The sequence below is a fragment of the Stegastes partitus genome, unplaced genomic scaffold, assembly GCF_000690725.1.
Source record: "Stegastes partitus isolate 25-593 unplaced genomic scaffold, Stegastes_partitus-1.0.2 Scaffold1513, whole genome shotgun sequence".
In the NCBI taxonomy this organism is placed as follows: domain Eukaryota; kingdom Metazoa; phylum Chordata; class Actinopteri; family Pomacentridae; genus Stegastes; species Stegastes partitus.
Genome location: NW_007579244.1, coordinates 168,891 through 180,361, shown reverse-complemented (window position 1 = coordinate 180,361; position 11,471 = coordinate 168,891). Strand labels below are relative to the sequence as shown.

Here is an 11,471-nt window from a genome sequence, read left to right as displayed (position 1 = left end):
CACACCCCGCCGTGCGCGAAGGCCGACAAGCGTAGGGCGAGGACCCGTCCATCGCGGCTTGCGGCTTTAATTTCATGCTGTTATTTGGATTTTTATTAACACTCTAAAGCTCTTGTTGCTGTTTTATTTATTGCTTTTGTAGTGTACAGATTTTAAAATGATCTTTTGCTTATTTTTAATTAGTAAATGAAATAGGAGGTCTCTAATGTGGGAGAGCAGACTGGAGCGTCGGCGGTGACGTCACCCGCGAGGTGGCGTGGCCGAGGCCTAATTAGCGGCTGATGGAGAACAGCTGTGAAGGTGCGCGGATGAGTCTCCAGAGGAGAAGTTTCTGTTTGTTTGTTTTTGGTATTTTGTGTAACAATACTTGAGTAACTTTGACAGTATTAAGCAAACCGTTTGTTTAGAGAGAAAATGGGGCTGAGAAACGCCAGAGGAGCCTCCAGTCACCTGCAGCTTCACAGGAAGAGACGCTGCATCGAGCTAGCGGGCGACACTCCAGGTGCACAGGTGTGGGTGAGTGAACAACAGCCATCCTCAGGAAAATGTCAGATTCCCCTCCAGTGTCCTCATCAGTGGAGGAAAGTAACTGAGTCCATGTAGTCAAGTGTTGCATGTATGTTTATTTTGATGGAGCACTTCACTGTTTTTTAACTGATGTTTGCCTAAAGAATGAGGAGTGTGAGGTCAACCTGTACAGACTGCTTTGGATCAAATTTGACCCGTTATGACAGCAGTAAAAAAATACCCTAAATGTTGTTCTTTGAGCCTGTAATCGGATGACTTTTCCTAAAGTGACCCACATTTTAATATTTAAAGATGTTATACTTTTGTACAGGTGCTACAAATGTTTGTACACTGAGGCTGTTTGGGGTCAAATTTGGATTTTAAATCCACCAGTGTTGCTCAGATCAAGAGAAATGGTGCTTTTAGGGGTTACAGGCCATGCTTTATGCTTATTTTACATTTGTATGTGTTAATGTGGCATCGACTATTTAGACATTCTAAATAGATCTGTCGTTTAAAATTTGGTATATAATGCAATTCAGATAACTTTATTTCTACCCTAGGGGCAATTTAAAAGCTCACTGAGTATTTCATATAAAGAAATAGAAAAAATAGACACATAGATATGAATAAATAGATTCATAAAATCACCAAGGACCAATTTTGGAGTGTCAGAGTTCCAATCTGTTAAGCACAGTCATGATGTGATGTGAAGCTGCAGCTGCCTTTGCTTCAGGGTGGATGTGGACTTCCTAGGAATTCCCATAGACTGTATACAGTCTATGGGAATTCCCTGTCAGCTGACTGTCACGGTTGAGCCTTATTGGTGTCACGGTCGAGCCTTATTGGTGTCACGGTCGAGCCTTATTGGTGTCACGGTCGAGCCTTATTGGTGTCCCAAAGCCGTGAATATGCAGCGGACTGTTGCTGTCATTGCTGCTTAGCCAGTTTTCGGTGAATGCCAAAATTGCAGCAGTCCTGTATTCATGTGTGTTAGCGGGAAGTTCGTCTGTTTTGATGCATAATGAACACACATTGGCCAGGATGACAGAGGGAAGTGGCTGGTGCAGAGATCTCCAACTCTGGTCCTCGTGAGCTACTGTCCTGCAGGTTTTAGACATTTCTGTACTGCAACACACCTGACTCTAATTAGTGGATCATTAACAGACTTTTGCAGAACTTGACAACAAGCCGGTAATGATCCATTAATTTGAGTCAGGTGTGTTGCAGAACAGGAACTTGTAAAACCTGCAGGACAGTAGCTCACGAGGACCGGAGTTGGAGATCGCTGGGCTGGTGTTTACCTCTCTCCTGTTTGAGTCTGGCTCTCATGCCGCTCTTTGTCTTGTTTACGTTTCGGCACTGTTCTTCTGTTTAGACACTTACTATGAGGGAATTCTTGACAGGAATTCTTCACAGAATAATCCGCGTCAAAACTGACCTGAACTATACTGTAAAGGCATACAACATGAGCTGTATGGAAGGGTTGAGTCAGAAAATACACACTTAGGTTATATTTGAGAGAAAACAAAATTGAATCCTGCACTGAATTAGCATTGCGCCTTGTTCATGTTGCACATTTAGAGCAGAAAAATACTCAGACTGCTGCAGTAGAATCTGAAGTATTGTCTTTTTCATTCCTGTGTTAACACCTGGACTGTCATGAGTTCAGGGTGTGGTGTTTGGACGTGATGAGCGAGCTGCTTCTTAACTCCACACCTACAGTTTTTACAGCTACGACACTAGCTTCTTCTGCAGACGCACAACCTTTTTATTATTTTTTTGCAGTATTTTCCCACAGCACTCGTAAAACACTCAGAGTTCCTCTTCAAAATGAAGCAGAAGTTACTGTTTAGTGATGTCATTTTGATAGTCTTGCATCATATGGTTGCTTTGCTCATCATGTCTGGCGATGATAAATTGTGACAGTGTTAGTTTCAACATTCTCTCTAAACTTCTCACATGGTTTAATTTCTGCAAATGTTCAAGCGATCCAATGTCTTAGCAGAAATTAAGACTGGAGATTGAAAACTTCTTTCCTCCACTATTAGTCATGTTTGGAGTCCTTTAATTTATGCAGTGTTTTGTATATAAAACTGGACATAAAGTGGTTAAAACCTGCAGCAGCGACAACAGTAACAGTAGCATAGATAGAAATGTGTAGACAAACTGGTCTATTGCAGTATTTCAACTACATTTTGAGGTAAAACTTCTCCACCACTGATCTTTATGTTTTAGCCAGTTGGCATCTTTAAGGATTTCTCTGTATTTGTAAAACTGTTGTTGGTGTCTTTGCCTCAGCGGTCAAATGTAAAACAGACGTGTTCATTAATCAGCAGCAGCTTTATTTTTTAACTGACTTAAACTAATGCTTAAACTGCAAAACACAGTTTAAAGTCTGCTGTGATTCAAAGTACATCACCGGTGTATCTGTAGTTTCTTAACAGCAGGTGAGAAAAACAAGTTCTTTGAATGTGTTGCATTGGCTCAGATTGATTGTGATGTTATTTTAAAATACTTTCAGACCACATAATTCATAGATTAATCAGAGAAGACCACTATTTGTTTGCTTTTAAGCACAAAAACACATTTTTGGAATAATACTGGTCAAATTTAAAGAGAATATAAAGCACCAGTGGCTCCATCCCTGCTTGTGTGAATGCCATGGGCCTCCACCCCTCCATACCTCACAGCGGACTTCAGGATGTCCAGAGCTCCGTAGAAACTGCGTCCTCCCAGAACGTACAGTTTGTTGTTGAGCAGACAGACACAGTGTCTGAACCGAGGCAGCTCGGGGATCTTTGTAAACGCCTTCCACTCAATGCTTCTAATCAAACCAAACCCTCGGTGGAAGCGCTGAGCGAACCACAACGTCTGACTGGGAACCCTCTTCTTGAAGTCCTCGTCGACGGTGTCCCCGCCGACCAGAACCAGGACCTGAAGAGAAGAACATGAATCTCAGAGGTGTGACTGATGGCTTAATGAAGGGTTATGATACAGATGAATGTACATGCCTGGTTTGGGGTGCGGGGTTGGCACTCGGGCCCTCTGTAGTTCCCCTCCATGAGGCTCTGCAGGGCCTCCAGTGTTCCCTTGGTCCCTGGACTCCTGTACAAGAGGCTGCAGCTGAGGGCCTCCTGGAGCTCAGAGTAGCTGAGGAGGGGGGTCCGGACTCGGAGGAGCAGCTCTGGAAGACATGGAAGCCTTTCTTTACGGTTGTCCTCCACCCAGCTCACCACAGCCCTGAACACCGCAATCTAGGAGTGAAGAAGGACAAAAGGTTGTTTTTTTTTTCAGTTGTCAGAATTGGCAGATAATGTCCCCCCAATTTTATTCTCATAGCAAAGGTCTTATCTTGTAGTCATAAATCTGTAGAAATGCATAATCCAGTGTACTCTTCATATTGGTTTGTGTCAAATGAGAACGCAAAATGGAAGAAAGCTGCACTCGTACTGAAACTTGTACTGATCTGTCACGCTGTCATCCTTAATTTGACCACCAGATGTCACTAAAGTACAATATTTTAAATCCTACACAAACTACAGCAGCTCAGATTAATGTACAGTCTTCTTCAAATGTATTCAAGCCCTCCCATGAAAGAATGGGGAAAAAACAGCTGTCACTGAAAACAAGTTGAAACTGAGTGAAGTAATAATAAATAAAAAATTTTATGCAAATCATGACATGGCTTTTGAATTGCGCTTCAACAGAAATATAAAAATTAATTATTTAAAAAAACAAAAAAACAAAAAGCATGATAGGAGTCGTAAACTAATATTTAGTTGAGCAGCCCTTTGAGCCAATCACTGCAGTCAAATGTTTTCTTAACTCTGTCAGACTTCTGCACCTGTTGACAGGTATTCTGATCTCACTGCTCATCAGCAAAGTGCTCTAATTTGTCGGGGACAGTTTTTTTTTTTTTTTAAACAATTCTTTCTAGCCACAATTCAAAAGCAATGTCTCATTTCACTAAACTATAATTTAGCAAATTTTTATTTATTATTACTTTTTTCAGTTTCTAATTATTTGAGTCACTATTGTGAATTTTTCCTTTTCTTTAATGGAAGGGTATGAATACATTTGAGGACGAATGTAGCATCATTGCCACAAAAAACAGTGAAAAAAAAACACCTTTCAACCATAGTTTTAAATATTTAGATGTAAATACAGCCTTTAAATACAATTCGTTTAGGTTAATTTGCTGAAATGTAAGTTAGGAATATTGGCAGAGTTTTGGTTGTTGCTGCAAATGAAAAACTTCTCCAGCAAAGTTGCCTAAGAGTCAGTCTCATGAATAGAAATGGTTTGAGTTTGCACTTTTATGTCAGGAAAAGTGAGGAAATGTAATAGTTGAAAAGTCGCTTTTAGAAGGAAAGTGAATCCTTTTAACTCAGTGTTGCTTGTTGGTTGGACATCATTTCATTAGAAGTTGTCACGACTCAAAAAGACTGATGCAAACTGTAGTGTTGATTCTTTATTTTATAATTTATTGCTTGAGGTCGAATATAGAGAAGGAACAAATAATGAGACCCACCAACAAAAGCAAACCTATTACCTCACTCTCTACACACAGTGAGTCTTTCTCCAGCAGCCTTTCCAGCAGGGCACAGGGGACATCCTTGAACTTCTCCCCAGCAGAGATGCACTGGAAGTGGGCCAGGATATACTCCTCTGCAGCCTGCCCCAGCTGGAGCAACCCGTAAGTCTCAGCCAGAACAAGCACATCCAGACAGCAGCCTTCATCCATTCTGTCCCGCAGGAAGTCGGTGCACAGCGAGAGCGCCTCCTCCAGCTGGAACTGAACCAGTGCATCTGTGAGCTCCCAGATCCGGCTCCAGCCCAGCCTGAGCTGACCCGAGTAGACGAAGCTGAGTATGGATTCAATCACCCAGGATGGGACGCCTCGCAGGCACACCACATCCTCGCTTGACTCCCGTAACCCTCCGCACAGCAGCGCCCGGAAGTAGTCCCCTCCTGCTGCTAAGACCACACGGTGCGCTGAGGGAAAGGAGGGGGGATTGAAAAATGAATGACGTCACAGAGGCGAGATAAAAGGCAAACAAGATGGATGTTCATGATCTTTCCAATGAATCTACTCTCTGGAGGGCCTGACCAACCCATGGACTCCACCCAGTGATAGTCGTCTAAAAAATGCATTTCCAGTATCATCACCAACATGTCTCATACTGTAGGCATGTAGAAAAATTTCCTTTCCTGACTTTCTCTTCTTCATAATCATGTAAATATGCATTTATGTCATAGTGTCATGTAAATGGAAGTTTTCTGTACTTGCAGCATCACATGTTGGGTCAGCATGTGTCACAGAGAAATAATAGTTTTCACTCTCAGGGAAAAAACATTCCTTCTAACTGACTGAGTAAAAGAGAGACTGGTCACTCAAGTTGAAACGCTTTTACTCACTCGTTGCCGCTACTTTCTCCTCCTACCAGCATCACCAGCAGCTGATAGCGACAAGTGTATGAACTATTCTGGGAAAGGTATGTTGGGAAATGTAGGAAATCTATAACTGAAGTGGAAGCACATGAAGTCGTGCAAGCTTGGGTGTTAGTTTATTTAGGGTAAAGTGGTCTGGAATACGCACAGTAAACTTTACTGTCCAGTTCTGACTCACTCTGGTATTTCTAATTTTTAGAACTGACACTACAAAGAGTAATACTGCTCCATACAGAAATACTACAAATATTCAGATTCAGAAGTGATCACCCGGGACTTTGTAGGTGTTTGTGGCTGTTCGTGATGTTCGCCCTGTTGTGTTGAAACTCACAGGATGCTCACACTCAGTTTCCTCTTCTTTACTGACTCATATCGTAACACAACCACACATTACTACAAGACTCAGAGGTGAGAGTTGAAGTACAGTTGTTCTCAAATTTATTCATACCCTCCCATTAAAGAAGGAAAAAAAACAGCTGTCACTGAAATACGCTGAAATTGACAAAATTAATAAATAAAAATTTAATGAAAATCATGACGTTGCTTTTGAATTGTGGTTCAACAGAAATAAAAACATTTTAAAAAAGGCATGATGGGACCCATAAACTAATATTTAGTTGAACAACCCTTTGAGCCAATCACTGCAATCAGGTGTTTCCTGTAACTCTCAGTCAGACTTCTGCTCCTGTTGACAGGTGTTCTGATTTCACTGCTCATCAGCAAAGTGCTCTGATTTGTCCGAGACAGTTTAGTTTTTTGTGGGTTTTTTAAAATTTTTATTACTATTCTTTTCAACCACAATTCAAAAGCAACGTCTTATTTCACTAAATTATAATTTAGCAAATTTTTATTTATTATTACTTTTTTCAATTTCTAGTTATTTGATTGTGAATTTTGCCTTTTCTTTGATGGAAGGGGATGAATACATTTGAGGACAACTGTATGTGTGGCACTTTGTCAGAGACGTGCACAACTTTCACCATCTGGATGCCAGAAAGTCCAGACAGCATTTCTCTTGCGGCATCTATTTATTACTGACTGCCTCATTCAGTAGCTCTGCTGCGCACTTCGGTCACGAGAGCATTTGTGGAACCGACTACAGCCTCCGTCTGCCTACTTGGTGGAGCCTCACTGAGCCTCTTTATTTATGTCTCTTAGAAAATGCTGGAATTGTTGATCCACTCTCAAAATGTAAACAAATTTTTGAGTGTTGAGGCCTCGTTGTGTCGACTAGGAAGGGAACGTTGTTTAGGAAGAAGAGTAGCTCGTGTTTGTCATGCAAAATGGCATCAATTGTCTTTTCCATTACAAATATTCAGTTCAAATAAAAAAAGACAGTCAAGTGGAGTTTCAAGCACTACTGCACTGACAATGTTAAACCAATGCGATTACTAACATGTCAACACAACCTTTCAAACTAAGGTTTGCAACTTAAAAGGTTTATCTAATTCACTCAGCGGAGCATTTTCATATTGCTGATATTTAGTCATGTCAGAGCATTTGGAGGAGTTTTATTATTTTTATTATTTATATGAAATAAAACAACATTTGATTCATGTCCGTACCTTCTGATCTGAGGTGTGTGGCTATAAAACTTTTCATTTGAGTGTTTTCTGATCTGTTTCCACTGAGATTTAGTGAAGTTTTGACAAAAGGAAAACAATAATACATAACCTTAAAGAAATAGTGCAATTAGTAAACTGAATCAAGGGATGGCATCTTGTTTACTGGTGAATATATGTGCAAGGCCTTCTGCAAACACAGACCTCACATCGTCTTGACCAGACAAGTACAGAGTCAGCATGCAATTCTGTGATATGGTGAAAGCTTCACACTGCTTAAATTTTGATTTAATCTCAGACTACATTTGAACAGTCAACCAGCTGCTGTTTTTTTTTGTTGTTAGTCAAGCAGATGCCTTCAGTTGCTTCTTACCTGAGTGTCTCTCTCCAGTCTCTGCTTTTATTGTGATATCGCACCCCACTCCTCTCTCCCACATGTCCTTGATGACCGCTAAGCTCTTGTCTCTCTGTGTTGCCGGAGAGGTCGCGACCTTTGACATGCACCTTTCCCTCAGCCTCTCCATGTGCAGACACTGACATGCGTCCAGCACCTCCTCTGTTACCCAGTCTTCACTCAAGTCCACGGTCACGTCTCCACAATATGCAAACTCAAGAACAGCCCTCAGCCCAACTGGGGTCAAACATTGTGCTATTTCTTCCACTCCAGGGCCTAAAACTGCAGCAGGGGTTTGGCTGGCAGCTGCCAGCACGAGTCTGTGAGCTCGGAAGGAGTTTCCTTGGAGGGGAAAGGTGCAGTCTACCAGCAGCTGTTCCTCCCAAAAGCGATGCAGATGAGTGAAGATGGTGTCGGAGTGTGAGGGGTGGACATAAGAGATGAAACCAGAGTCCTTGTGGGGAAGAGGGGCTTTAGAGCCCAGCTTTGATTCTGTGTCTGCACCACGCTTTTGGTTTCGGAGGGTGGTGTTTGGTGTTCGTTTTTGATCACCTGTATCGGTTTTACTTTTTCTGTCTCTTACTCCACTTTTTTCCATAATTTGACGCTGTGTCCGCTGTCACCAGGCTCACCTGCTAATCACCATGCAGACATTTACTGTCAACGCGTACTGTACAGAGAGAGGAGGGAAGGGAAGAGTCGAGATAAGGAAAGAACAGGAGGAACACTTCAGTATTCCTGGAAGTCACTCACAGTCATGACAGTTATTTATTATTGGACATCAGACATGCATCGATTGTCCCCGTGACCTCTGAGGTGTCTTCTGTGCTTTGTAAACACTCACAATGAACTGTCGTCACGACAAACGCCTCTAAGTTCACGGGAGGTTACAAGCATGTTAGTCACTCTTTAGCAATGCTGCGACAGCTGAATGTGTCGAGACTCAAACACTTGTCACCGTCCTCGATACATAAAGAACAGGACTCATCCTTTATAGTGGAGCAGCACGTACTCAGTGTTGTAATTTCACGCTAAAGGGAGTCAAATGGTTAATATCTCATTTTGGTCGAGGCTGTGCACCTACCTTGCTGTTTCCTCTGCCAGTGTGGGTGGAACAAGTGGCTTTGAGGGCACAATGGCATTGTGAGCATGTAGAGTGCGAGAGGCAGTGGAGCAGGTTTAATTATAGCATGGTTCTGGCACTACGAAGAATACTCGGCGAGATGTTTCCGCCTTGAAAGCATCACTCAGTATAGAGTCCTTAATAGCCTGCTTTTCTTAAACCAAAAGGAAAGACGTGACTGTGACTTAAGAAACATGAACACTTGAACACTGTCTTATGCCTTCATTCAGGTGATCAGGGTCCATCCTATTGTTGTCAACGCAGGAACTCAGAAAATTCTTCATATTTTGCATCAATTGCTCAAGGACGAACGAAGTACATTTTGGTGGGCAAAGGTCATTGTGCCATGACTTGAGAATTCATATATTAATTTTGACCATTTTTCACACACGTAGCTAAGAGGATAAAATAATGAGGTGATAATAATATAATAACTTTATTTACAATGTTTTTAGTGTACAAAGTGCTTTGACAGACAAGTCAAAGAAAAAAGAGGAAGGCAGAACAGAAAGGAAAAAAGATCAGAGAAGCAAAAAGTGAAGAATTAAACATGCTAAAAGAGACCAAATTCTGAATTTCAATAAAATAAAAAATCCACAAAACAGACACCAGCTGATCCAAATAAAATCAGAAAAATAAAAGCACAGAAATGCCATTGATTGACATAAATACAGATGTGTGGCGAAGGGAAAAAGAATACGAAATAAAACTGTAAAAACAAGGTAAAATGAGAGAGAGAATAAAGGAATAAAAGACGAACAGAGAGTTAAAGAGATGACACCACACTAAAGGAAGAGGATTTTAAGAAGGGACTTGAAAGGCACTGATTGGTCATTCCAAAGCCGAGAGGTTCTGATGTCCAGAAGGTCGGTCACCTTTAGATTTAACCTTGACTTTAGAACAGTCAGAAGGAACCCACACTGGCTGCATAGTGGCTCATATGGGGTCAACGTCGCTTCAAGCCGAACCCTGGTGGTGAAAGGTGATCAATAAAACCTTCAAATCAATTCTAAAATAAACGGGTAGCAGTGGAGGGAAACTAGGACGGCGATAATGTTAGAACCAGTGATGGTGTTTTATATCCAAAAGGTTACAGGTCAGCTTCACTGTAACATCATAATAGCCGACAAAACTACTTCTCTGTGCATTTCTTCTAACACCATAGCTCAGGAACAAGCAGAGAAATGGCTGGTTGGCAGAAAAATACAACTGTAATTCTAGTTTTTAAGGAAATGTCTCGGGAAAACGGAATTTCTGGACACTCTTCTGCTGTTACTGTTGTTTTTAAATAGATTTTTTCGTAAAATGCATTACTTACTAGTGTACAAGTGTGCGCTTTGTGTGTAAATGTGGATGTTGGGAGCTAATTTCTTCTTACTTTCCCTCACTATCAAACAATATGTTGAAAATGAGACAATTATTAGCCAGTTTTTGAATGGATATTGATTGATATTGTCTTTGGAAAGACATCTGGCTCAAGTACAGTTCATGAAATCCAAACTGTGAAGATGGAACACGATGTATAAGATAATATTTTTGCAGCCCTGATTCTATTTTTAGTGCGTTCATTGTGAAAACAGGAGTTCCTTCCTGAGCATTATTATTGTGATAAACACTCGTAGCTCCTGTGCAGTCAACAGTTCAGAGAAACCGCAGGTTGAGTCACAGTTCCGGTATTTAGGAGTCTCACTATAATAAAATCCAGGAGTTATTTGAGTGTTAGAGAATCATTTTTGGATTCTTTTCTTTTCTTGGAAACATTTCTGAGCGAAACGGCTTGTGTTTCCCAGAAAATCCTAGAAAATTAGTGTTGTTCTTTGAGTTTACAGCACTTTGAGTTTTTCCTGTTTAAAATCAGCTCAGCTATGGTAGATCCTCTGACTGCCCGCTTATTCTTCTGTTTACTCCAAATGCCAGAAACATGCCACACACTTCCTAAGTTGTGTAACGCAGATTTGGAGAATCAATACCAAAAAATCAGAAAAGCAAAACAGAAAAAAATTAGAGATTAGTATATAAAAAAGTGCTCCACAGTCACCGAAAAACTGCATTTAAGATGTATTTTAAATGTAATAAACTGCAGCTTTTTTCATATTGTATAAATAAATATAATTATCTTTAATATTTGCGTGAGCAGCCAAGAAAGTGATTGTGTGTGTGTTCATGTGAGAAGGAGGGAGGAAGATGAGGTAAATGGGAGGAGACGTCATCTACCTCGCTGAAGGTATAAATTTCAAGAGTTTCACTGTGTAATGAAAGAAGGAGCATATTTCATCTCGCTTCATTCACCAGGAAAAGAAAGCAGCTGTAAGTACACGCTTTTCTATTTTTGCTTTAAAATTTCTAGTAAGTGTTGGAGGAATTAAATGCTGTTAGATGTCAAACTTAACAAGGTTTAATCTCATTTAATATTTTAACCAACAGGGTGAAG

General features: G+C 40.9%; 1 protein-coding gene across 1 annotated transcript; it reads right to left on the bottom strand.

Moving 5' to 3' along the window:
* Positions 1-3,193: 3,193 nt before the first annotated feature.
* LOC103371032 (kelch-like protein 33) lies at positions 3,194-8,515 on the bottom strand (the record flags this gene model as incomplete). The annotated part of the gene is made up of 4 exons (XM_008300245.1): positions 7,897-8,515; positions 5,063-5,505; positions 3,522-3,764; positions 3,194-3,444 (listed from the first exon to the last, which is right to left on the bottom strand). Coding segments are annotated over exons 1-4 (1,556 nt in total), but the record flags the coding sequence as incomplete, so codon positions are not given.
* Positions 8,516-11,471: the final 2,956 nt, after the last annotated feature.